The sequence below is a fragment of the Meleagris gallopavo genome, chromosome 7 (assembly GCF_000146605.3).
Source record: "Meleagris gallopavo isolate NT-WF06-2002-E0010 breed Aviagen turkey brand Nicholas breeding stock chromosome 7, Turkey_5.1, whole genome shotgun sequence".
In the NCBI taxonomy this organism is placed as follows: Eukaryota; Metazoa; Chordata; class Aves; order Galliformes; family Phasianidae; genus Meleagris; species Meleagris gallopavo.
Genome location: NC_015017.2, coordinates 1,963,079 through 1,990,540, shown reverse-complemented (window position 1 = coordinate 1,990,540; position 27,462 = coordinate 1,963,079). Strand labels below are relative to the sequence as shown.

At 42.6% G+C, this 27,462-nt stretch overlaps 1 protein-coding gene across 6 annotated transcripts in view; it reads right to left on the bottom strand.

The window, feature by feature from the left end:
* Positions 1 to 27,462, bottom strand: part of AGAP1 (ArfGAP with GTPase domain, ankyrin repeat and PH domain 1) — a 290,613-nt gene that overhangs the window by 109,699 nt on the left and 153,452 nt on the right. For all 6 annotated transcript variants that reach the window (XM_010713235.3, XM_010713236.3, XM_019616860.2 and 3 more), the window contains one exon: positions 11,244 to 11,348. In XM_010713235.3, coding sequence (XP_010711537.1) covers positions 11,244 to 11,348 — 105 coding nt within the window. The remainder of the gene's footprint in view (positions 1 to 11,243; positions 11,349 to 27,462) is intronic.

The following is a 27,462-nucleotide window of genomic DNA, read 5'->3' as shown; positions in this document are numbered from 1 at the left end:
TAATCAAAGGACAAATGACAGTTCATTAAGGTAAGACAGACACTGAATCTGCAATCCTGTGGTACACCAGAAGAGATGCTTCCAGTAGAGATGGCAAATTTTAAAGCCAGAACACAAAACAAGATTTTCACCTCCCAGTACATGCTATTGTGGCTACTGACACTTCAGAAGACAAATAAGTGAAGCTGGAACAAACACAAGGACAACCACAGAAAGAAACAGACTGTACGCTTTGAGAGGAAATGCAGGACAGGTCGTACAACACGCCAAAATGAAGGACAAATGCTATATAAAAAATATTGTACAAAATACAATGTGGGTGGATGTGCCCCAAGAAGAAAATGGCAGTGTGAACCAACGACTGGGAAAATAAATTGGCATAAACTCTTGAGTTAAGCTGGAAACCAGGGGAATGTTCCTCTTGAACAATGTTCTGTAGCAAAAAGCCTAGTTTCTTTACAGGTAGAACTTGATTGCTTTCCAGAGAACCGGGTGATGCTCTGTGCCTGCACAACCAAATACTTGCTGACAGTGATATTTCTTTCAGTTCTTTAAGTGCTCAGGGCAAAATTTAGTCAGACTACACAGTATTATACAGAAAATCACAGATATTAATTAGAACAGTTCCAAATCTGCAGCTTACAGGCCTCTATGTATGACCACAGTGTCAATTCTACAAGTAAATACCAGCACGGACTATAGGCAGACTCCAGATCTAAATCACTACTGCCATAACACAGGGAGCAATCAGCTCCCTCATAAAAATCCCTCCACCTCTGACAGTTTTTACAATACAAATTATAAATTCTGTTCAAAACAAATCAAAACTTACTACTCAAATGGTGCTCATTTCTTCACACCTAACATTAATCCGTGGTACAAAATAGAAATTTGCTTTTTTTTTTTCTTCCTCCTTTTTTTTTCCCCAGCTGTTTGGGAATTGAGAGTGAAAAAGGGAAGTCCAAGCAATTCACTGAGTGAAGAAGCAGAGCTCTGCTTCTACAAGAAACAAAAGCAATGCATTAAAATAAGCCTCTTAAGTAGTTGCTAGATAGAAATGAACAAAGCAGATTCAACTATAAATTACCAAGTTGATGAACTTTCTAGTGCAATCTCAGTTCTTTACAAATTAAAATACAATGACCAGAATGTAACTGAGCATTTATGGTTTATGGACTCTAAAACGAGGCTGGATCAGACAGCAACCAAACCTCAGCGTGTACTTTTTGTTTAACATGCAACAACCACGCTGTATCTGATATAAATTTCATAACGAAGACTTTTGCCCAAGTTCTTCAAATGAATTTCCCTACTACAACCAGCGAGATGTGACAGGGTGTTATTAAAGCACTTTTAATTGAGAGTAAAACGGGCTTAGGTGAGCTATAAACAATTCAGGAGAGTCAGTCAGTGCTGGCAAGCAGGAAACAACGTGCTGCAGCCACATCATGATTATATGGAAGTGCCCGAACAGAACAGATGCCACGCAGGTATTAATGTCAGCTTAAATATTTATAGGGATATATCAAATGTAAACAATAAAGACTCCTTCATTGTGTGCAAGATGCATAGCGATAATCTCTGCGTTCCCTGAGGAGGAGCAGAGGAAAGCACCAAGTCTGCAGCCAGCTCACCAGCCACCCTTGCACATGCTCCTTCAGATCTGCACTCGGGGAATAGAAGTTAAAACTACAGAATAATGTGGCGGCCTCAGAAGCCCAATGTATGGTTTGATCAGATTAGAACAGATGAGGGTCTTGCTGTCATCTGGAATATGCCGTGTTAAAGAGAAGACAGCAAGCCTGATTTTGATATGCAAATGTTACAGATATAACTCCCCTAGATGTTAGTTGTGGAAAATGCTGATCCAAGAAAAAAGGGGAAAAAACCCTTTAACAAGGCATGAGGGTAATTCAAAGCCAAGTACTTTTAAACAGCACTTAACAAGTCCCTAGAGCCTACTCAACAGCGGGCCACCCCAGAAGTGCCATCTTCTGCCCCTCAACAGCTTGAAAAAGTAGTAATTGCAAAGCCATTTGCATTTTTCTTCTCAAGTTGTCCACGTTCATCATTCAGCAAGGCAGAAAAAAAGCAAGCAGCACCACGGAGGGAACCCTCCCCAGACATGCCAGCAGCACGGCGAGCCGTGTCCCCACGCCCTGCTCCCGCACCTTCGCCTGCGCTTGTTTTTTACATTTCGCTCCTAATTATGTTGCATCTATTGCCATACACTTAATTAGCTGCATTAATGTGATTTCTTTTCACATAGTCAAGCAATTAAGAGCTATGATTGAGTTTCATTCAATTAGCCTCAACAAACATGCTAATTGATGTCCCAGATGCAAATGAGGTGCAATGAGAGAAACCTGCTAGCAATTGAGAGCTGTGGTGGGGAGACCCAGGGCTTCGGGCTGCTGACAGAACCCGGCTCAACATGGCGGCCTGCTCTGTGGAGAAGGAGCGGGGTGCCTCAGTGTCCCCACGGGGGTGAGAGCAGCACCGCATCACATAATGTTGTCACTAACCCTCACCACGATGGCTGGCAGCAGGGAAGCACTCAGCATCTTCCTCCAGCTTGGCACTGCGAACCACAGTTTCTTTATCCCAGGCCTGTAGGAGGCTGCCATCTAATCTCCGAGCCTGTGAAACACTGCACAGGTGATGGCCTACAGTTATCAGCGACTGGCAGCTTCATCTTAGTCAGCTGTGGGGCAATGCTGCTGCTCCACTAAGGCCAGAACGCATCAATCAATCAATAACCCCTAAAAATACACTCGCTATATTGATTCTCATTGCTTTTCATCCCGAGGTTACTGTTAGTGGTTTGCTCGAATACTGGCTTGCTGAGGTGTTAATTTGACTACTCAAGGCCATTGACCATTATCTCTAGGACTAAATAAACTGTTAAAGTATCACTGAAAGTCATAAAAGCTGCATTGACTGCAGATAACACAAAATATTATCTGACGGCACTACAAAATGAATTGCCTTGAGTAAAAAAGAATGATACGCCACAACACAGAAGAATGTAAAGTACTTTAGTTCTGGTCTTAATACAGCTTTCCATTTACAACAGCAGAAATTGATTTAACCAACTCAGTGAATAGAAGCCTTTCAGACATCCATAGGGAGCAAACAGGTATTACATTTTCTGAACAGACATACCAAAAATAAACACTGTTAGTGTGGAGTTGTCTTTCTGTTTTCATTGCCGGCGGCTGTTAAACTAGCTGCCATGCATTGCAATGGCTTCTGATTGCCCAAGAAGTCTCTCCACTATCAATGCAAGCTAAAACTTGGTTACATGATGTGCCCAGTTAGCTGCCCACCTTCTCCCAGTCAAGAAAGGGGAAAAGCTGCTTGAGCAGCAGCACCCACCAAAAAGCCAAACATCTGCTTTTCCTCAGCTATGCTCAATGGATGTGTGGCCCCTTTCTCAGGGGAGGAAGTTTGCATGGACCAGGTGAAAAGAAAGGCAGATGGAAGCATGCGGAAGCTGGGACTCAAACTCACCCCCATCCAAGTTTACCACACTGACCTCAGTACTTTACAAAAGGACATCGGAGTGTGCAACAGCACAGTTCCTCCCCAGAATGAGCCTTAAGTTACTTAAGTTACATGGCTCACATTAGTAATACTCAATATCAAAGCATGAGAATTTTCAGATGGCTCTAATACAAAAGACAGACCACACAATCACAAGGTTCGGAAGGAACCTCTGGAGATCACTTAGTCTTGTATTTAAACCACAAAGCATTTCATTGTCAGTGTACTGAGAGCAAGAGTACTGAATTTCTGAATATAGCACTTACCAATTAGTACTCTGAGGATTAAATACCCCCATGTTTTTCTATGGAGCTATATAAAGTGGGAGTAGAAGTTCTTTAGAGTAGATATTATCTTCTCGATGTGCACAACTACAAAACACCTACAGGGTACCACAAAACAAGTACCTGAAGAGTAAGAGCTGAACCATTTTATTCAGGCAGAATTCTCCTGCATCAAAACACCCATGTGGTCAGGTTTCGAGCAGGTAAATTGAGTTCCACTCTGGTAAAGGCTGTGACTGGCCCTTTCTGACCATACTTTTGTCATGGGACTGCAGTGAAAATGCTAACGCAGTGCTGCAAACTTGTCTTCTTGGCCAAGGAACCTCACCAAGAAGACAGAAGATCAGTTGCAGAAACTAGGACCTCTTCTGGCTGGGCTCAGAAAACGGAGCTATCTTGCAGGGAAATCCCTTTCACTGGAGTTGTATTTCTGCATCTTGGCACTAGGTGAACACGACTCAAAGTTCACCTCTCATCTCAGGCTTGTCCTGTGTCACATCATTAACTTGTTTTAAAACAATCTCCCTCCTAAGGAGCCTTCACATACCTGTCCCACTGCCACACTTTTCCAGTGCATGATGTACCAAACAAGACCCTCTCCCAGAACGGTATTTAATCGTACCAAAATAAGAATATGAGACTTTTTCTCCTTTTGAGTTATTAAAATAATAAGTCTGTTTTTGCAATGCTAGGAACGAGTCCAACTGGATAGAAAGCTAGAAATTCCTTCTCCGATCTGCCAATGCTTCACCTCAACATGAGAGAAACAGCTTCATATTCTGCCAGTTCCCATCCTTAAGTTGTAGAGCACAGCCCCCAGGCTCAGCGTGCTGTGGTTGAGACAGTGTTTCACTGATCAGAGGTAGAACAAAACAAGAGACCCATGCTTTTGGAAAATCCTCCTAAAGTCTGAGGGCAGCACCCGTTTTGCACGCAGCTTCTGCTTTGTGAGCTGAGGGTAAGCAGCAACCCACACAACCCATTGTTCACCGTCAGCAACAACTGCCTGGGAAAACAAAACCAGAGCCCTTCCTGCAGCCCAGAGCCAACCCCAAAGTGCAGGCAGACCGGCAGAGGGCTGAAGCCCTCACTTCTGTGTGTGTGCAGGGCAGTCAGACATTTTTATTGCAAAATGCTGTCTGGAAAAGATGCAAAACAAAATTGCTAAACTGCAAAAAGAAGAAAAGGGGGGGGGGAGGGTTGGGTGGGGAACAAAAGGCCCCCTTCCCTTTGCTTATTGAGTTCAAAGGCATAACATGCAGCACCCTGCAGCAAATGGGAAGCTACACTAATTTTAAAGCCATAAAACGCTATAAAGTGCCCTGCGGGGCAGGACTACACTGAAGCTAGTTGCACCTAAATAAGACATGGTTCATTTACTTCGCAGCTTAGCCTAATGTAATCATCAGTGGATTTCTAGCCTAGAGTTGTAACAGGCAAATAGCCGATACTGCGGAGGCGACACTCCCAGCCATTGAGGGGCCTCAGCTAGATTGCTGTTGATTAGAAAATTTTTCAGTTTTGACAAGCACTTAATGAACATAAATCGCTCCTTGATTGGTTTCCATTTGGGGCCACAGGCACACCTAAGAAGAAACAAAAGTCTCCAACTCCTCTCTCCACTTGCCCCGCATGGACCACAGCAACAAACCTATCTGATCCGGTTATGAGCCCCATGGAATATATTCATCAGATTTTCCTGCTAATGTAGACTTCCTCCCCTCGTGCACATAAACACGGGCATAATATCATTCTGCTTCAGAATATACAGTTAAGCTTAAGAAAAACAATGAAATGTTGTTTTCTGAGAAGAGCACAGAAATGAGAATGCATTCTGGAAAACACTGATCACTAAAGCACTTGTCCTGACAAACAGAAGGTCATCTTAAATCTCTTTTATTCAAACTGGGAGTCAAGAACATTACATTTCAGTAATAAAAAGCATTGACTGTATGCATACTACAATATCAATCAGTCCAATCAGCCATCTAGGGGCAGCAGCAACACTTTCAACACAGAAGCAGCTTCAAAAAAAAATTTTTTTTTTTTAATGGAGTGCTCATTTCCATGAAACGTTAACAAAACTCTGTCTGCACTTCACTCCTCATTCAGACTTTGTAACAAGAACTGCCGTAAAAGACAAATCGGAGTTTTACCATCGTGAGTAATTTATGAGGCATTTATATCCACAGCAGTTAGCTCTGCTGGACAGGAAGCTCTCATTTTATAAAACCTTGTGATTAATTAATAGCTTGGCTTTTGCCATTCGTTTGCAACTCGTTCAGATACCAAAATTTTTCCCTGTTTGTATTTTTTCTTTTTTTTGGAGGTGGGAGGGAAGCACAAGAGTGAAATAAATACATGCTTGCTGCTCTACTGCAAGTTTGCACAGCTCTGCAAGTAACAGCACTGTGTTTGCTACAATATCCCATGTTGATGATGTGACAAATCTTGCCCTCTGAAATGAGTGGACTTAAGGACAAGTGCTTCACACTCTCCTTATTTGTGCATTTACTGACCTGTGAACATCTGTAATGAATCACAGATGTGATTGTAAGTTGCTCTGAACAACCAGTTTTCCTCTCTTTTAGCGCAGACAGGGACTGCATATTTTAGGATTACTTCACACTGCTGACCATCCCTAACTAGTTTTATTCCAACTGAAGACAATGGTGCAATGGCAAGACAGTTTCTAGTCCGAGAGGACACAAAGCCAGGGTCAGAATAATTTGCCTTGACAGCTATCCCCAGTTATACATCTCACTTAAGGACCACAAACACATTCTAGGTTATATATCTATATTTATAAATCTTCTCTCGAACTTGAAAGAAAAGAGTTTGCCAGGAAGCTACAATGTAAAGGACCAACCTCTAAGTGTTACAGGTATGCCCCAATTTGCAAGCAAGCTCCCAACCCTCAATTTGTTCAGGAAAATTGTAAGGACTAAACAAGGTGAGAAACTACAAGACACCTAGGCACAGGGCATTTTAATCTGCCTTCTATTTCTCACCAATGTTACTCTTCCTTAAGGAAGTGTCCAAGCAAGAAAGCTCTACTGAAAGGCCAGGCCCCACCACACAGCGCCAAAGCTTTTTGCAGGCCCAGAGCTGGGCCTGGGTTACATCAACTTCTAGGAGGATGTGTCCTTATTGCATACTTTTGGAGCCTTTGTGCAAAGTGTAGTCTATTTGCCAGGCCGAAATTTCTTTTGTTTGGTTGAAATACATTCACTTTACCTGATTGTAAAAAGCCACTAATGTGACCTCTGAGGCGACGTACGTGGGCTGCCCATCCAGTCAGCATTGCTGTGAAGAGTTTTAAAATCGTGGCTACTGTCAGATTAATGGAGCAGAATTACATGTGTGAATTCACATACTTCTCACAGAGATGAAGGACAGATTTCTCCCCTTAATCACTGCTACCATTCTACACCCCTTAGCAGTTCACCCCCCTAAATAAAAAAGGGGCAGCCATGATGATGAGGACGCAACAGCAGAAAATGGACATCCACAGCTAAAGCTTTTGTCATCTACTGACCTGTGGCATGGTGGCGAGTGTCCGGGAGACAGACAATGGTGAAACACCATCGATTCATCAGGATGAGGCTTAGATAAAGAAGCCGAGTGCAGCACTGCCCAGCAGGTATCCTGGCGAATACATTTCAGGAGCCCTTACACATGGCATTCTGCCATTAAAAGCCAAGAGATGCCTAGACAAATTCCCATGGGTCCCTTTGGGTAGGCTGACGCTGAATTTGTCAGCCAGAATTTTAGTCATCCACTCAATGGCTATACTCCAGAAGTGTATGATGAATAGGTAGCTATGGTGAACTTTGAAGCCTGCGGGTCAAAGTTCTCTCTCATTATCCCCACCATTTTCTATTGGCACAGCTCCTCAGCATCCCAAGGGAAGGGAAGGTTTAAGGCTCTTGAAAAAAACTGACATGACCAAGTCAGGAAACAGTAGGGTGCTTATGTACATATATTTTCTTTCCCCATTCTTCTCTTCCCCCACTTTCTTAAGAAGAAGGGATATGAATTTAGCTATTGTGTAAAATGTCAACCTGGCAGCATTCGTAGTTATTTAGCAGGCACAATACAGCACTCATTTCAACACGCTGTGCTGCCAAGCAGGCCTGACCCTTCCACAGATACCTCCTCTGTAAGTAGGATACCAGTTTGATTTTCACACCCCACCCAAAATCCTTCCATTCTGTAGCCAATCCTTGAGTTAAGAGGACAACAGTACTGATTTTTGCAACACAGACTATTTGCTATATTAAAAGCCACTGTCTTCGTGCGTGACTTGCTGTGGAACACACCCAACAGAAAACTGACACACTGGTGGCCAAGTCTCAAGCGGTATCTAAGTACAGTACCCAATAACAGCTATTAAATATTGTAAAAGCTTCTTCCAAAGTTGGGGTTCAGTAAAATTCTGCATTCTGACTCAAGCTACGATTTAGAAAGACTAAATTATGTTTTAAATTTATTCCTTCCTACCACCACTAGAGGCCAGATCACCACTCACTTCACAGACTTACAACTGCCAAGTGTTGAACAACCAACAGTAGCTGCGGACCTGAAATAACACCTATCTCTCTCACAGGTGAGATTAGCACCACGTCTCTTCACGAGTTTAGATGGATGGCTAACGAAAGTTAGGATGGCTAACTCTTTATTTCATCTACTTGATGGAAGGTTGGTAGGAATAAGGTCTTATTTTTCAAAAAGCAAACAGCAGTGCAACCACAGCCTTAGAAATTCATCAGCTTACTGAGTTTGGCGTGAACAAATGAAACAAGCAGAGAGAGTTCAGCAAAACCTAGCAAAATCAAGCCAAAAACACCTTATCAGAGTCTTGTTTGAGGAAAACCAAACACTGGGCAATCTCCAAGCAAAAATCCTGACTTTCTTGCTCCCTTACCCACAACACTTTGTACAAATTGTACTGGGAGTCCAACTGACTTGGAGCATCTGGTCCTACCTCTTCGTCCCACACTAGTTTGCACAGGATAGGGAAAAAGCTACTCATGTTTCCAATCCCAGCAGAGGAGGCTGACACAGAAGCAATAAGGTGATAACAAGACAAAATTGCCAGGTCAGCCCTGCACTGTTTTTCAGGTGGAGGCTTCTAACTTATAAGGACATGTTAAAGCAAGCAGCAACAGTATCAGGAACTGCAAGGTGCAAAAGGGAAATATGGTAACTGATGGATGTACGAATTGCCCAATGCATAAAGAATGCTCCGCAGAGTATATTAACAACAGCTATCTGACACAAAGTAGTTCACTGGCAGTAATGAAATGCACTCAAGTAGCGCAGTGACTCTTGGAAGGCTAAAATCAATGGAATTAAAACATTAAGACGCATCATTTATAATACAAATCACATCACAGGAAGATTTTAACATGACTGAGCAGAAGCACAGATATTCCTAGAGAGTGAGTTCAGCACAGGTGTCTGCAGAAGACTCAGAACAAGCACTAGGCTGTCTCCAGCAGCATCCTGTCAACTAGGAGCTGTACGATCCCCCACTACTACCCACCAAAATGCAGCCCAGGGAAAAACAGTGTGTTACAAACTCCTCTAAGAAAGGTCTGAGCAAATGGAAATACAGAGACATGTACCTTTTTCTTGAGAGTGGGGGGGCACAGTGGGGGATAGAGGGAAACAATTACAGGCTAGTAATTACTTCTTCTTTAAATGGATTCTCTCTAATCTCCAATGGATTTACCTCTAATCTCAAAGTAATTACCTCTAATCTCAATGGATTCTCACTCAGGGGAAGACTAAGCAGCTCCAGTGAAGCCTAGAGAGAAGTACTCTATTGTCTGTGAGAAGCAATGAAAAACTAACATATGTTCCCAGGAAGCTCAGGAACAATAGAGCACTTACAGAGCGCGGAGGGGACGTGGGCGCAGACAAGGCAGCCTGCCTGCTCTCTGCTCTGCCCCAGAGTGGCCATCACAGCCTCAAGGGAGCACATCCGGAGGATCCACTGTGGGCTGCTCAAAGGCACGCGGTATCCGTGCTGCCAGCAATACCCATATGTGATTTAGGTATTTCAGGGTTGCTTCTCAGCAGCATTCCCCCAGATTAAACAGGCTAAAAATGGCCAATTCGGCCAGACAGTCCTGTCCAGGTTTGTGAAAGGGAGAAAAGAGAAACTCAACAATAACTTGCCCTGGACTACACAAGTTGAGGGGCAACATTTCAGATGGAAAGCAGCAATCGCTTGAATTGCTAGTATCACTTACTAATTTTTAGGAAATAAGGAAATAATATGAGAAACTATAGCAAAGCACTGTTATGGCAAGAAGTGAGACTGAATTCTTGCGGTAGGCCAGAGAAAATCCTAATATTCATCCCTCAGGAAACAGCAAGTTGGTGCAAACACAGCATCAGCACAACCACGCTCCTGAGACATCATCTATCTGAAGCAGCTTTCTGACAGGTCCACACATTCAAACTCAAGAACATATCCACAGAAATACATCCATTCAAAACCTTGAATTTTACTCCTTACTGAAAAAAGTAAAATAAAATTGTCTAGAAACTCAAAATGATAGCAATAGGTGTCAAATGGCCCTAAAATGTTACACCTGGTCACCCTCTGATTTCCATACGGGGTATGGTGATGAAATATAAGACCCAGGACAATCCCAAAGATCTCGGTGAGGGTCATACTATGCTCATACTATGCTTCCTGAGTTCTACTCTTGCCTGCAATACAGAGCAAGTGAAAGAGCTGGGAAATCCCCATGTTTCAAAATCCATTGTCTTCTGAATTGCTCTAGCATGGAAGGAGCTCTGACAAATCACATCTTTTCTCATGCTGACATGGCTGGGACTCACGGGCTGGGCTAGTCTTGAGTCAGACACCTGTGCTTCTTCCTTCCCCCAGATCAAACCCACAGATGGTGTTCTACACACAGACAGGATCCTTGGGCAGAGATAACAACAGAGACCTTCATGTGAAAATGCTGTATGGCACATTTTAATAGCTATGTCATTTTCAAAAGGCTGTTCAGAATTACCTTCTGAATAAACCACAACCATTGCACACTGACAAATACCAGAAAACGTACCTAGTCTTAACTATGTCTAGAACATTTTTCCTTCTAAAATGCTTCCATAGTTTTCTTAATTGACAGCAAGTCCGTAAGGACATCAGCACAAAGTAAAGGCTTAAACAGGGCACTTGGAGGAACTGGGCTGTACATACTGAGTTTCAATGCAGAATTTGATTTCCAAATACACAGTTTTGAGGGGATGGGAATGGAATAAAGCAAGAGAAAGAACTTTCTCCACCAAACTGCACTCAACAAAAACGTGCCCAGATGAACTTGCTACCACTGCTTCACCAGAGCTGGACAGTTGCTGAAGGTACAGAGAGCATGGAGTACTTACATGTAAACTAGGATGATAGGTCAGCACACCGTTGTCGCACAACGTCACGTATTTCTTCTTCCACTCTTTATTCAGTGACTTGCCACTTCGCTTTAGCAGCATACCCTGTTGCAGGAAAAAAAAAGAAAAAACATTAACCACTATTTCATACACAGAAAAGAGTTAAATCCTTGTGCATTCCTCAGGAAGGCAGATTTTAACATGAGAAGATGCCTCACTGTTCCATAGACAATATTCAACCCACAGATCAGTGATGAATTTCAACCATCAGTATTTGAGAGTAAAAGTCATCATCATGTTTGAACAGACAAGGACTGGTGTGTGTACCAAACTGCTGTCAGCTTAAAAACAGAAATTCACTTAGAAAAGCAAAATGTAGCTTCTTATAGTACAAAGTGATGGTAAACCAAACCACTCTTTAACAATCTGTGATTCCAAAATCACGTGAGAAGGCAGCTCTACGATGAATTCATGCAGTAATCTTGTTGTTGTGGGGAATGTTGTAGGAAGCCCAGTGTGGGCACCAGGACGTCTCAGCACACACGGTACTGCCACAAGAAACACTCTGATCTGACTGATCAGGTTTGCATAAAAGCATTCACTCACATCTGTTTCATAAATGCATGTCCCAAGGCCAAATGGACATGGGGCACTTCTGTGCCTTCGCACGATGAGAACTCTCCCTGAGCACATTTTTCCCTCCCTCAATGCCAGCTGTTGCAAATTTCAGCTGAAGTCCCTTGTCGCAGCCCATAGGAACTAATAACTCTCCTTCTGCAACCACGGAGATGATCCCTAAGGGAAATCAAAGTTCACAACCGCCTTTTCCTGGACACACAGGCTTGGAACAGAACTTCAGTGAGCAGCCCTTCTCAACTCAAAGCGATCTGTGGATAGGACTGTAAATAAAAGCTTGTGTGAGAGGACTGAATTACAAACCCCGAACTTTCTGACCATCTGGGGGTCAGGTTCCTTTTTGTGTGCCATTCTTTGCTACATTTAGGTGGCTCAACCTCAAACTTTTACAAAACAGAGCGGGGCTTCTGAAACTATTTCTCATAAAAGCTTCTGCAAGTGTGAGTTACACATTCCAATTACTGCCTTCTCGTGGTTAGAGACGTTGTTTTCTTCCATTAAAAATGAAAGCTTATTTCTGCCTTTGACTCCTATGTTTGTCTATAGTAGGTGATCCGTCACTTCACCTTTCCCATCTTTTAAACCTCACCTATAGCGCAGTCGCTCACATGTAGGGGCACCCAATTTTAGTTATAGCCATGCTATATGGATCAAAAATTACTCTCCCAAAGCTGTTTCCCTGTGCCGGTTCTGGTGCGTTTGTTCTTCAGACCTTTTAATGGGGAAAAAGCCATAAGAATCACAACTGTCTTTCCTTTTTCCTTGCCTTTTTTGTTGTTGTTGTTGTTGTTTTTTGAAGTCTTGAAGAAAGTAGAAATATATTTCACACCTTTTTACCGTTCAGTGCTATAAAGAAAACATATCACTACTTATGTAATTTGGAGTTCATGCCAATTATAAACTCCACTCACTGCAAAAGAAACCACCTAAACGAATGGCTGCCATCCCCACTGTTTGCGGGAGGATGTTTTTTTGACAAATATGTTTTTTTTTCTACTGAGAATAGGACGCAAATAATAGGATATTCACATAGAAAATTCATAATGATTTTTACTACATGGTGATCTTGTTAGGGGAAATGGTTTTAAGTTGATGGAGGGAAGATTTAAGTTGGATGTCAGGGGGAAGTTCTTCATTATGAGAGTGGTGAGGTGCTGGAACAGCTGCCCAGAGAGGCTGTGGATGCCCCGTCCATCCCTGGAGGTGTTCAAGGCCAGGTTGGATGGGGCCCTGGGCAGTCTGGGCTGCAATTAAATGTGGAGGTTGGTGGCCCTTCATGCAACAGGGTGTTAGAGATCCATGATCCTTGGGGTCCCTTCCAATCCTGGCCATTCTGTGATTCTGTACCTAGGTGTGAACTACAAAATTCTGGTTTGGGATTTAAATAAGGAACTAGTTATTCAGAATGGGGTTTTCATCTCACTTCTAAAGTGCAGTTTGGTGCTCTCTTTTAAAAAATTACTCATTGTTAAATGTGCATCATCTATTTGTATCAATCCAACCAATCAGACTTCCTGATCTGTTTCTTAAGGATGCATCAAATAATATAATTTTTGTATTATCTGAGAACCAAAATATATCTTCCAATATCTGTGAACAAAAGCACTGTGAATACATGAAGCTAACAAAGTGTTAGGAAGCAGAGGAGCACATCAGCCACGCTTCTTTCTTTATCCCCCCAAGGCCAGAGACTGCCACTTTGTCTGCAATAATTATATAGAATGGTCTGGAGAAATGCTCTTAGTATCGGAGTTTAGATCTGCTATAAATGCACTTACACTAAACTTAGAAAAAAAGAAAAAAGTAAAAATGGCCTAAGTACGACAAGAAATGCTACTCATAGAAAAGAAACACAAAAACAAAACAACAACAAAAAAACACCTTCTGTCACATTATGTCTACTTTTAAGTTGCATCAGATTCCCTGCCTGGAAGCAGAGTTGGCTATTAGGAACAATTTCTTCCCAGAAAGAGCAGTGCTGCAGTGGCACAGCTGCCCAAGGAGTGCTGGGGCTCCCTTGAGGTGTTCCAGAACTGTGAGGATGTGGCACTGAGGGATGTGGGCAGTGGGCATGGTGGGGTGGGTTGGGATTGGACTTGGAGATCTTAGAGATCTTTTCCAATCTGAGTGATTCTACAAGTCTATGAAGCAAGAGGGACCTTGGATCCTACTGACTCCTGGTGCCTTTGGCAAGCTGGTGGACCCCAGCCCCAGCACACAGCAAAAATCCCATTGCGCCTTACAGCTAGGCAGTCAGGGATTAAGGGAATCAACTCCATGTTCAAAATTCTACGTTGCTTCTCATATTATTATCAACCAGATTACATTATTTCTCCTAATCTGTACGAAACCTTTGCTTACGTTCCTCCATCTGCGCTTCTAGCACTTCATTCAGCCCTCGAGATTCAACACTACAAATGTAACACCTCCGATTTGCTCAGAAACTGAGAAGAATTTAACACTTCAAATCAAATCTTACCACCTTCTCTCCAAAACTGCAATTCTGACTCTAACAGAGCAACGCTGCTCCTAACAGCCAGTGCTAGCTGTATTTCTAATGAGTGACAAGAAATATGCTCCAGTAGAGAGCACCAACTTCACTCCTTGACTTTTCCCAGCGAATGGCACCGCTCTACAAAGAAAACAGAGAACTGTCTGTATGTATGGCAATCTCTTTATTAGTAATGTGTATGCTACGTCTAGTCCCAGGAGGTCATTGCAAGCCAAAAGCAATGTTAAGTGTACAAGCTTTAAATAACTTACAAAGTTAATGTAATGAATGTAAGTGTTATCTGAAATCCATCACTCAGTGGCTTGCTGTAGCCTCAAGCTGTGATAAAACACCACTCATAAATTTATATTAAAACTCTGTTCAATAGCAATTATTTACCAACAAAGATTTATTGATTGCATTTGCTGTTAGAGACTGGGGCCCTAACTGAGTCAATCAGCTCACGTTGTTGAGCTTCAGGGCACCAGAAGTTGCAGACTGCCGTCAGGCTCTGCAGCCAGATCATTACAGGGACTACAAGCAGCTAATGAAGGGCCCCCAGCGTGGGATCACTTGCTCTGGTGGCACCAGACCACTGGCCAAGGGACCGCTGCTTGTAGCACACACACATCACCGGGATGTAGGGTGAGCAGCTCAGTGCCCCAGACACCTCCTGCGAGCTGCAAACCTTGCTTACAAACGAAGGCGAATGGGGAAATGATTTGGAGTTTGTTTCATGGGAATATCTTTCTAAGCAGCAAATTATCAGCATTTAAAAATGACCTCTCAAGGTTGTATAACATTGCATCAAAGATGCTGGCAAGGGAGCCTGCAGAAGAACCAACACCGGTGGGCAAAAACCTCCTTTGCGTTCCCTGCTGTGCTCCACTGCATTTCTCTAACTTTCTCGTGTATTTTGGATTTCCCAGGGGCCAAGAAATGAAAAACGTTTCACAAACATTTGTGTTGTGTTTAACTGACTGCAGGTTTCTTCTGCATTGGCTCCAGCTCCAGCACGTGACTGTGTAGTGATTTTAAGGAGGGTTTGGTACATCTGATTTTTCCTGGCATGCCAAGTCAGGACCCTCTAGAAGTCTGTAGGCACAGTCAAGATTGTACCTGCTGAAAAAGAGCAATACTTACATTTCTATTTTCTTGTGGGAGCTTATAGCACTGCCACAGCCGAGGCACAAGCATCACACAGCCTATTTTTTCCCCTCTTAATTTTAAGCCAACCCCATACTGTTACCCTGATGCTGTTTTGACAGAATGAAATATGTAATCTTGCTCTTAATCATTAACAGCATAAACTCTTCATTTTCCATTCAGTGCTATGAATTTTCTACATGAATTTTCTATCATTTGCATTGCATTCACAGAAGAAAAAAACACACTTGTCATAAAAAACAACACCTCAAAAACCTCACCCAAACAATTGGGTTAGCAACCATTCACAGTCAGGATCACAAGCAATGGCTACATACGAATTCTGGTTAATACAGCACTCCCTTCTTTTAAATTGCTTAACATCATAAACGAATGCTGGCAAACCATTCAGGTTTGCATTACTAACCAACACTGTTAGCCAGCTGGAAGCACTGGGACCAATGTAGCTTGTCCTAAAACATGAGATTATTTCTTACCTGATGATTTTTGCTTCTAGAATATTTAACTTCAACAGCTTCAGAGTCTTAAAGCTCATTCTTCACCACACAATTGTCACCAGCTCAAATACTTGCACACTACAGATGAAAGATCACAGCAGCTACTGCTCTCTCCAACAACGTGGGTATGCAACCAAACCTCTGGGATATAAATATGTTTGGAATCCTTATGTAGGAAAGCAACTGTTCTTTTTTTCCTCTCCTGATTTCCCAGATTTAAGTCTTCTCTCCCCAGGCGATTCAGGGAAAGGTGGTTGGTTTTATGAATTACTAGCTATGAAACTGCTTAAGCTTTTTAAAATTGGAAACCTGTAGTAAATGTATCTTAACACTAACAGGGCAATAGGGCTCAGTGCAGCCACAGCTTTGACTTGGACCAAGAGACACTACTTTTGCTGTAATTTGAAGAACCTGCAGCACAGAAGTTTCCAAACTCTCGGTACATTGGCTACTATAAAAAAAAATTAAAAACCTTTACTAAGAAAATCATCCAAATGCAGACAAGGAAGTGTTAAAAGTTCATTGCAGCTCCAGCAGTGGGGAGTGGTACTGCCAGCAAAGAATGAATTCCTCAGCACTAAAGACATAACAAATCAGAAGAAAAAGCACAATCATTACTGTCATTGCATTTATACTTCTAATACCTGGTCCAGCAATGTAACCCAAAGGAGCCCCCAATACAAGAAAGACAGAGAGCTGTTAGAGAGGGTCCAGAGGAGCCACAAAGATGATCAGGGGACTGGAGCACCTTCCTTACAAAGACAGGCTGAGGGAGCTGAGTTTGTTCAGCCTGGAGAAAAGAAGGCTGCAGGATGACCTCACTGCAGCCTTTCAGTACCTAAAGGGAGCCTACAAACTGGAGGGGAATCAACTCTTTGAAAAGATAGATAATGGTAGGACAAGGGGAAATAGTTTTAAGTTGAGGGAGGGAAGATTTAAGTTGGATGTCAGGGGGAAGTTCTTTACAGAGAGAGTGGTGAGGTGCTGGAACAGCTGCCCAGAGAGGCTGTGGATGCCCTGTCCATCCCTGGAGATGTTCAAGGCCAGGTTGGATGGGGCCTTGGGCAGCGTGGTCTGGTATTAAATGTGGAGGTTGGTGGCCCTGCATGTGGCAGGGGAGTTGGAGATTCATGATCCTTAAGGTCCCTTCCAACCCTGGCCATTCTGTGAGTCTGTGACTTAACCTGCTAACTGCGGGTAATGGATGAGTTCCTCCAATATGCAGCCAATAATTCTAAGGCACAATCTTGCACACTGCAGCTGCAGGGCTGCTTTTTAAAGGGCAGGGTACGTATTTTCAACATGGCATGGCCAAACACTCCTGAGGATTTGGCTGAGCGCAGGAAGCAACTCATCTGTCTTGCAAGTGATGGAGAAGAGATGATCACACTGTAATTCATGGACAGGAAGCCACCAAGTGGCACACCACACTCACACACCTAACTATAGGTAAACTATATATGTTTATGAGGCAAACAGATGATCTTGGAAGAACAGTCACACCAGTGTCCAAAGAATTTGAATGGAAAGCTGAATAACCAGCCCTGCTACAGCATCCTGATGGAGCAATAAGCACAGTGCTATTGCAGAGTACAGCAGGTACAAAGGAATGCCTGCTTGCACAATGGATAGAAATACTAAACTTTGTAGAAAACACAAGAGTAGTACAAACTGCATACAGTTTTATTTAGACAATTATATATTTAGGGCAAATCACTTGCTCTGAACCCAGTTAGCACTCTGAATGAGACATGTTCCTTAACAAGTCACAATATTTTTCCACCCTACAGTACACAGAAGCTCTGTTGCCTTCTAAGGTTTCTTCCATTTGCTGGACTGTGAAAAAAAAATTAAAAAAAAAAAATCACAGTCCTTAATAATCTCAAGTAGTCGGTTTATTAACCCCTTGGCACTGGCAGTTGTGGTTTATCCTGACACCAACGTCAGAGTGCTGATGTGCAATGCACTGCGATGCAAATCATTATCTTAGCGTGGGAGAAACCCGACAGCTGATGCCAAGGGGTCTGAGTCAGTAGTACAGCAGCCAGCAGCTCTGTTTGAACTGTTACCTCTTGCTGTGGCTCAGCATCACACACTGTGCTCTAACGACGCTGGACACAAACGGAGTAAGCATCTACACAAATCAGCGTGCTGAAACGCTGCTACCTGGGCTAGAATTAAGGGAAAAACACAATTTTGGGAAACTGCTTAAGTACAAGCACACATTACAGCATGGCATGGCTAATTTGGAAAGAGCTAGGAGAGCAAACTATTCATGGCTGTATGAAACAGCTGCATGGCCAGGCGTGAGAAAGAAGCAAAGTAACATTTCAATTTTTTTTGTTGTTGTTGGTTTTTTTTTCCCCAGAAGAAACAAACGCAGCACTGAGGGGGAATGAAATCAAAAAGGGATTCATTGTGCACACACTGCAACTTCTGGGTAGCTGGTACAGCTCTCGCTACAGCAGCGCTTCGTCTCCTGAACCCAGAAATTCTCTTTACCATATTTTATATAAAGTAGAGCTTTGTTAGGGGGAGGGGGGTCCATGGGAGAAAGCCATGAAAAGCTTAAAAACCAATTTTAACTTTCTATCCTGATACTATAGTGTTTCCATAGAAACATCAGGAAGACCACTTAAGAGAAGCTTTTTTTTGTAGCCATGTTTGGCACCATACCCCTCCCCTGGACAACCTATTATTTCACAAATGGATGCTTTCTGCAGCTTGTTCTGTGCAGGCTCCGATGAAGGGGGGAAGAAAAAGAATACTGGATCCTTAACCAGTTCCCTTGTGGCACCCTCCCTTTTTTGTTGGTAATATTTCTGTCATTCTGCCAGGGTATATGGTACAAAGGGTTACACTTTAATTGAGCTGTCAGCATCTCCAACAATCCTATAAAACTCCGATTATGCACGGCAGGGTTAGTGACACACTTGTTATTGTGGATGCCCTATTTGCTAAACCCGAGCCCCCCCCTCACAGGTCACATAACCCACGCGACCTTCCTGTCATTAGCCGCGTCTATTCCTACCTCACCGCTGTGAAAATCACACAAGCGAAGGCTTCAAAGCCCTTGCCAGGACTGAATTCGACCAGGAGCTAATCACCCACAAATCCAGCTCAAATGGCAATAATTGGCTAAACTGCTCACCTCTCCAGAGCTCAGCAGTAATTTGGGATAATAAAGAAAAGAATTATTCAGCTAACTGCCCTGAAATGTATGCTTTGTGACCGACACACTTCACATTTTAATAATGATGGACACAAAATCCAATTTAATGCAGCATCTCCTGAATAACAAAACCAAGAACGTCACCAGCAAAAAAAAGTGGTGGGCTTTTTCTTTTCTTTTTCTTTTTTTAAAAAAAACCTTGTTCCATATCATTGTGCAGAAAAGATCCACACTTTATATTGTGAAATTTTGGGACCACAAAGGTCTTCGTGAGTAACCCTCTGAAAGTCTGTGCTACAACGCAGGGTTTTGTTTCTGTTTTTTTGTTTGCTTAGTTTTAAATCCAAAGGAGTGTCCTGCATTAAAAAACATATTTTTATGAAGTGGTTATACCTCTGCTCCTTAGTCTTTTGTTGGATAAGATAAAAATACTCTTTGTCCTACAGGAGAAGCATACCCTCTTCCTTCTCCTTAACAACATTTCCCGATGTCTCATTTTTCTTTGCTTTTACACCCTGTCCTCTACTCACAGGATCCTTGGTATCGCTCACTGCTTGCTGGGCAGGCAGTGATGCTCCTCGGGCTGCTTCATGATGTGGCCATTGCTGCAGGACTTGCTGAGGTTGTTCAAGGGCAGCAAGATCCTCCATCACTCTTCCTCCCCCCCCACCCCAAATGTTTTTCCTCAAAAGCCTCCTAAAACCAAAGAGAGAAATACACGTGTGCATGCATGTGTATACATCCATGTGTTTCACTCAGAGAAATGGGAATGAAGACGGCTCCTTCAGAGATACAGCTAGTATGTTAGATAATTGGTATCCTCTCACCATTACAGCAGGCAAAACACTATGAAAGTCAGTGAGAAAACATTCCTTTAAGCGACTCACTTGATCTGCTGATGGAAATTGTACTAACTGAATTCACATCTCCCAGACACAGAGCCGACGCGGTCACTGAAGAGTTACAGAATGTACTCCTAATTCCGGAAGCCCGTCAGTGATGTTCTGCTCCACACCAGGCATATTTCCATGCTGGCCTCACAGAAAGTGGCACCTATGGTGGGATTCTGAGGAGAAGACTTGGCAGTGTCTTTGCATGCTAACTGCCAAAACAGATCCCAAAATCAAGCGGTGGCAATTCTGCTTGCTTTGGAGATGGATCACAAGTGCTAGGTCTGTCTCAAGAAATTACTTCAGAAACTTTATAGCTCATTTGAGGTACGTACATACCTGCAGAGATTTAAAAGTGAATGAAAGGCAAATCAGAAAGAGCAGTCATAAGAGTATGCGTGCCAACAGGCCTGGGTAACAGGGTTACCTATTAAAATGGTCCAGTCAGACACAGCGCTGCTGGTTTTAAACTGCATCCTACTTCCCAAAGCTCATAAAACCATATTTCATGTTCTGAAAAGGTCAGAAATAGAAAATGGGAAATCCCATTTAGTCACAGCTACATTTCTTGTATAATCTGGATCATCTGAAGCATGATCTACCACAGGGATAGCTTCAGGAAGGATATTTTTACGTAACTGAAACTCATATGCAAACTTTTTTTTTTTCCTCCCATAGAATGGACTCTATTACCATTTTTCATGTTTTGTGTAAAAAGGAACAAATTGAAAGTCTACCCATACTCCATGTAGAGATGTCCAAGCAGGATACATGGGGGCTGTCCTGATGTTTAAGAGGACATGGGAGGAAGAGAGAAGGAACCAGCCTGTGATGATCTCTGGAGGCATTCAAGGCCAGGCTGGATGTGGCTCTGGGCAGCCTGGTCTGCTGGTTGGCAACCCCGCACGTAGCAGGGGGTTGAAACTAGATGAGCATTGTGGTCCTTTTCAACCCAGACCATTTTATGATTCTATGAAGAACCCAGCCTGTGATGGATGTTATACACTACTAACTATCACTAGCATTCAGATGAACATTTTGAAACACTTGCACTCTCAGTTTTCTCTCAGGAGAGATGAAAAAAGCCTTTAGATAAAAGTAGGATATCCCAAGACACAAGCGAGCAACCATATAACATGGCTGCTACAGACTCATTTGATCACTTCTCCTTTCCCACAGGAACCAAGCTTAACATTAATCAATGTAATTTCAAAATAAAGAATTCTGTTATTGTGTCAAAGTTAAAAATTTTAATATTGTTTTAATGTTAAAATCACTCCGGATATAATACTTCCTATGTAGTATATTTCATGCCTCATTTACTTTAACAGATATTAAGCTTCAGCCAACAATTAACTACTGACACTTTTTTTTCTTTTTAAACCAAGAAGATTCAGCGAATAAACTCAGGCACAACTTAGATTTATTAGATCGATGCTAATTCAGTGTTGCCAGTTTATTTGCTTTGTAGGGCACATCCATTCTCGAGAATGATAGGGTCATTTAATTTTAGCTAAATTGAAATTCAGATTTGAGCCACACAGCACATACTTTAGTCCAAAACTACTCTACGTGCATCAGTTTAAACCACAATTTTAACCATTAATTGTTTTTCATTTTTGTTTACCATATGAGATCACTTTCAAACATAACCATTTAAGTCAATACTTAAATGGTCTTTTGCACACAGTATTTGCTGAATTTATATTGATAAGAAAGCAGGGTACCAGGGCCCTTCACCAGCATTCTGAAAGCACTCCTCAGCTCTCCCTTACCCTTTTGGCCAACCAAAGTCTAACCAGCAGAAGATATTCTTGATCACTACAATAACGAAGATGCCAGTGACTAAATTCTTTTGGAAGCTTCCACACCTAGAATTAGTTGGCATGCACAAAGGCTGGATCACACGGGAGGCTCCACAAACAGCATCCTATTAGCAACAGCACAAGGCCAATGGTCTGCTGCAAACATTTCTGGGAGTCCATCTGGTTGAGACATTCCTGGCACTATTAGATTTTTCACACGAAGCCTTGAGTTGATATCAACTCTTTCTGTGCAATCTGTAATACAAAGTACAAACTGCTTTGTCATACCTCAAGTATTTCATGCAGCGAGCACTCAACATTTCCATGTTCCACAGTACTCAGCAGCTACAAGATTTATCCTACGCTATATATATCTATCAATTAAAATTTAGGAGCCAATCCAAGATTTCCTAAAGAAAACCAAAAGATATTTCCAAAACCAGTAATATTCACTTTAAAAAAAAAGTAAAGTCAAGATGCACACAGCATCTTTTTCCTGTAAGAAGAGCCATTAAATACGTGTTGAGCACTCAATTTTAAGCATGTACACACCATTACTAATATTTTGGTTTCACAGGCAACTGAGATCTAGAAGATCATACAACTGAATTGCTCTCCTTCAGAGCTTATTACTGTTGTATGAAGAGCACCTGGAAACCAGCTAGCTGGCAGGTGATACAGAAGAAGACCATGTTAACAAAAGGCAATTTATAAAGATCATTTATGGATTTCTGTGCACGGTTATTGGACTGTAGGATAGGTATAACATGTTGGAAATGTTATCCCTCACAAAATACAATCTGTTATTTGGGTAAGTAATCAGCCACCGACAAGACTAATTTTCAACCACCTTTTCCAGCTTCCTATAGATAAAGAATGTGTTTGTAAAGAAAAAGATTGTATAAATAAAAATGCAAGGTACACAGAGTGCGGCTAATGGGATTTGACGCTGGCTTTAATTTTAATGAAGAAAGTTGCCAGTAGCAACAAAACTGTCAGCAGCAGCCAAGCACCATTAATAAAGACCCAGACAACATTAGTGGCACGGCAACAGTACAAAAGGTTCCCCCCGGTTCATGCTGTGCTAAATTGGCTGCCCAATTTTTCTTAAGTGTCCATACTATTTAGAAGACAATTTATTAATTTTTGTCATCCATTGTCAGTTGACAGGCCATCATTTTGCATCCCGAATTTTAGATGAAAACTAATTGAAAAGCCTGGCAGTATTTATGAGGGGTATTATTTGTCAATTATGGCTGCTGCTGATAGTTGGTACTACCAACTCCAACACCCCGTGCTCCGGTATGTCAGATGGACTATTTCTCTGCATCTCAATGCTGGTTCTACAAAAGTGACAAAAAAGAATGAGCAAATCAGTTTAGAAAACTCGTTAAGGCAGAGGAGTTCGTCAGTGCCCTCCATGCATGCTGTGAGACCTCCAGTGGGGAAGACAGCACCAAAGTCCCCCAGGAAACCACAGCTTCCTCTCCAAGGTGCCCTCCTGGGAGAAAAATGCTCCCTTTGTTTTTTCCACTAACAGAACATATTTGCAAGTATGTCAAATTAAATTATCCTTGCAACTTTATCTGGACTGCCTAGCGCAAAGACAAACTTTCGCTGTCTTATAGCTGGCTTCCTCAAACAGCCTCGTTGAAAGTCTGAATGCCTCAAAGGCACTCAGAACAATCTGCAGCTCTAAAGGGGCAAATCTCGGCTCCAGTCATTCCAACTTTTGCCTTATTATCTCAAGTTTGCTTTTTAAAAGAAGTTCTGAAAACCTTTCAATGTTTGAAAACTTCCATCACTATCTCTTGTACATTCCAGGAGAATACCTAGATACCTAAATCTAGAGTTTTAGAAATAGTACTCCAGAATAGCAGAACTCTGTCTGCTTCCAGAGAGGCAGCGCAGCCCTCCAGTACAGCAGGATTGTGTGCACTGGGGAACTGCTACCCTCCTATTTGCTGTTACCAGGATCAGCACTGGTGCATTATTTCAGGAAGATGTTTATTTGCACTCATGACTGTTTTACCCAGTCATGCAGAAACATTTTCCTATCTGCCAAATACTGCAACTAAACATAACACAGAAACAATGGTCACAGACTGCTATCACAAATTAGAACAACAGCAACAGAAAAAAAAGTACTTGTTTGAAAACAGCAAAGCCGCAAGCAGTTACTCCATCCATCTCAAGGCCTCGTTTTCTCTGCTTTCTTTGCAGATTTGCTTTTCAAGCATCACAATGTTTTGAAGCTTCACCAGAGTGTATCACCACAGTGAACAAATGACAGAGTGATGCACAACAGGCATAAGGATTCTAGATGTATGTGAGACCAGATCATTCCTAAGTGCAGCTTAATTTTGCAGTAAGTGCATTAGTTAAGTGCCACTTCAATAAGACGAGATGAATTCAGGTAGGGGTGGTATTAAACATTCTCTGAGGAACAAAGAACGCTGTTTTCCTTCACCACAAGCAACTGAGAAGTCTTGAATTGAGCTGATCTCCTACACATACAGTCTTCTCTGATTGCACAGTAAAGGAGTAGTAGAGAAGAACACACTGCATGGAGCTTTAAGCAACCTGATCCAGCGAAAGATACCCCTACCCAAGGCAGAGGGTTTGGATATTTAAAGGTCTCATCCAACCCAAATCATTGCCTTCTGTGTGTTCTACTCCAAACAAAAGACTTCCAATAGTAAGATGCATATTAATGCAGCATTTTTATTAGTCGTATGTATTTATGATTCCATGATACCTGTATTTTTTTACAAAAAACAGTCGATAACAAAAAACCCAGTTAAAAACATTAAGGATGTGAAAAACATTAAGGATGTTAAAAACATTAAGGATGTTATTCCACCAAAACCCACAAATTCTATGTAAACACTATCTGTATCTACACTGAACCAATGTTTTCAATCCAAACCTGTTTTCCACAGCTTTGTTCAGAGATACTTTCCAACATCCTATGCTTCAGACTCAAATTTAAAGCAAAATGTGTCATTTACTCCAGTCCTCATCAGTTCCCTTGAGTTAAATGTAATGCAAGCTCAGTTATCCTCCTGCATGAGATAACATAGTACAAGGTATCTGCATTCATACTTCATTTGAAATACAAATTCTCAAACTTCAGGAAAAAAAAAACGAATTGGAGCAGTTCTTACATTACACAGATGATCATTATCTTCCTCTAGTGTAGTCGTGCTTTGCCTTTCACAAGCATAAAACACAACTGAACACTCCACAACCTCCCTGGGCAGCCTGTTCCAGTGCTCCGTCACCCTCACCGTGAAGAAGTTCTTACGCACATTCGTGCGAAACTTCCTGTGCTGCAGCTTATGTCCGTTTCCCCTCGTCCTGTCTCCACGTACCACTGAAAAGAGACCTGGCCTCACCGCTATGGCCGCCACACCTCAGATATTTATAAACCTGGATCAGGTCCCCTCTCAGTCGTCTTTTCTCAAGGCTAAACAGACCCAGTTCACTTAGCCTTTCTTCATAGGGGAGATGCTCCAGGCCCTTCACCATCTTTGTGGCCCTCCGCTGGACTCTTTCCAAGAGATCCCTGTCTTTTTTGTACTGGGGAGCCCAGAACTGGACACAGTACTCCAGATGAGGCCTTACCAGGGCAGAGTAGAGGGGGAGGATCACCTCCCTCGGCCTGCTGGACACGCTCTTTTTAATGCACCCCAGAATGCCATTGGCCTTTTTGGCCACGAGGGCACACTGCTGGCTCATGGCCAACCTGTCGTCCACCAGGACGCCCAGGTCCCTCTCTGCAGAGCTCCTCTCCAGCAGCTTATCCCTCAGCCTGTATTGGTGCATGCAATTATTCCTCCCTAGGTGTAAGACCCTACACTTGCTTTTGTTGAACCTCATCCGGTTTCTTACTGCCCAGCTCTCCAGCCTGTCCAGGTCTCGCTGAATGGCAGCACAGCCTTCAGGCGTGTCAGCCAATCCTCCCAACTTCGTATCATCAGCAAACTTGCTGAGGGTGAATTCACTTTAAGCTGCAAGATTCAAACCCACCCGTGTTGACTAACCACTAAGAGCACATAGGAAAATCCATGCATGTCATAAGAAGTTCCTCTGGCTGTACTGAAAGAAGGCATGAAGACAGCTCATCACCAGCAGAAAGATTACTGGATGCCAATGTAAGTTCTCACTTTTTCTTTACAGATTTAGCAAAAACAGGCCAGAAATGTTGGACAAACCACCTCGGTCAGGCATCTCAGCACCTTGTCCTAGTAAATGTCATCATGGTGAAAAACAATGTTTCTGATTGGAATTTCCCATGACAGTGCACGTCAAAAATCATAGTTCAGGTGTTTCCTTTACTCCTCCATTCAGTCATTTAGCAGAGGGTTACACGAAATTTTGCTTTCCCTTGCTTGGATTAAATACACATTTCGTGTAACTGTGGTGCTTCACAAACCACAAGCACTGCAGCACTGCAAGGTACACAAGGACAACCTCTCTGCTATTATTCCAAGATGGAACAGGTTTGTTCTGACATCGGTATCATCTCTCATGTACTCAGAACTGCCATCTTAAATGGAGGTTAACTAATATATTACTAAATTAACTTTCAAAAAGATCCTAGAGGGTTACATGCATATGCCCAAGGAAACCTCTGTTGCTCAAATCCACAAAGTTGAACTGAAAACAAATACTGCCACCAAAATGAGAAGAAAAAGGAAAGCTGTACCAGTCTACTTGAAAATAAAGGTGACCGCAGGTGAAGAACGCTTTATACAGTTTCTAAAAGATCCAATCCTACCTTACATCAAGAGACTTAGCTACATTCTCCACTCAGATTAAGAAGAAATAGTGCTCATTTGAAGCCCAAAATCAATATAAGACAGAGTGTCTCATCTCTAATTCAAAAACTCCAGATGAAGAGGAAACCCACAGACTTGTTCCTGAAAATTTTTCTACTCCAGCAGGTAAACCCATCTAAAAAAAACCCAGCTGAATGCCACAACCTACTGTAAACACAGCAAGAAAGCTCCTTTTCTCCAATGCATCCACAAAAGGAGAGCGCTTTGAGGATAAATTCGGCATCCAAACGCCCTTAATCTAGCTCAACAAGCAGAGACGTGACACCTTTCACCACCTTGATGCTCTTGAGATACGGATCTGAAGAGTGTGCCCCTACTGCAGGCAGAGCAGGTCAGCCCGCTATGCAATGGAGATAAGGCCACCAAAAGTATCAGCACGGAATCTAATTTATTTCCTCCGTATTGTTGCAGCGAATTGCACAGCAGGAGAAATTAAGGGCTCTTTGTAGCACCCTAACTTTCTGGAGGCACGCGCCGTTCCGTGCCGCATCTCCCTCCTCCGCCTTTTTGTTGCGACGTGTCAGCAGCACATCAGGACTGCTCTCAGTGACTGCCCAACAGAGCTATCGGGAGCCCAATCTGGAGCTCACCTCCGCGTCCACTCCTCCTGCTAATTCATCATCCCGCGCCCGACAGCTGGCTGATTGGGAGCCACGCAGGACAATGAGGGCTGCGGCTGACCACCGCGCGGCTGCAGGGGGAGGACATGGAGGGCGC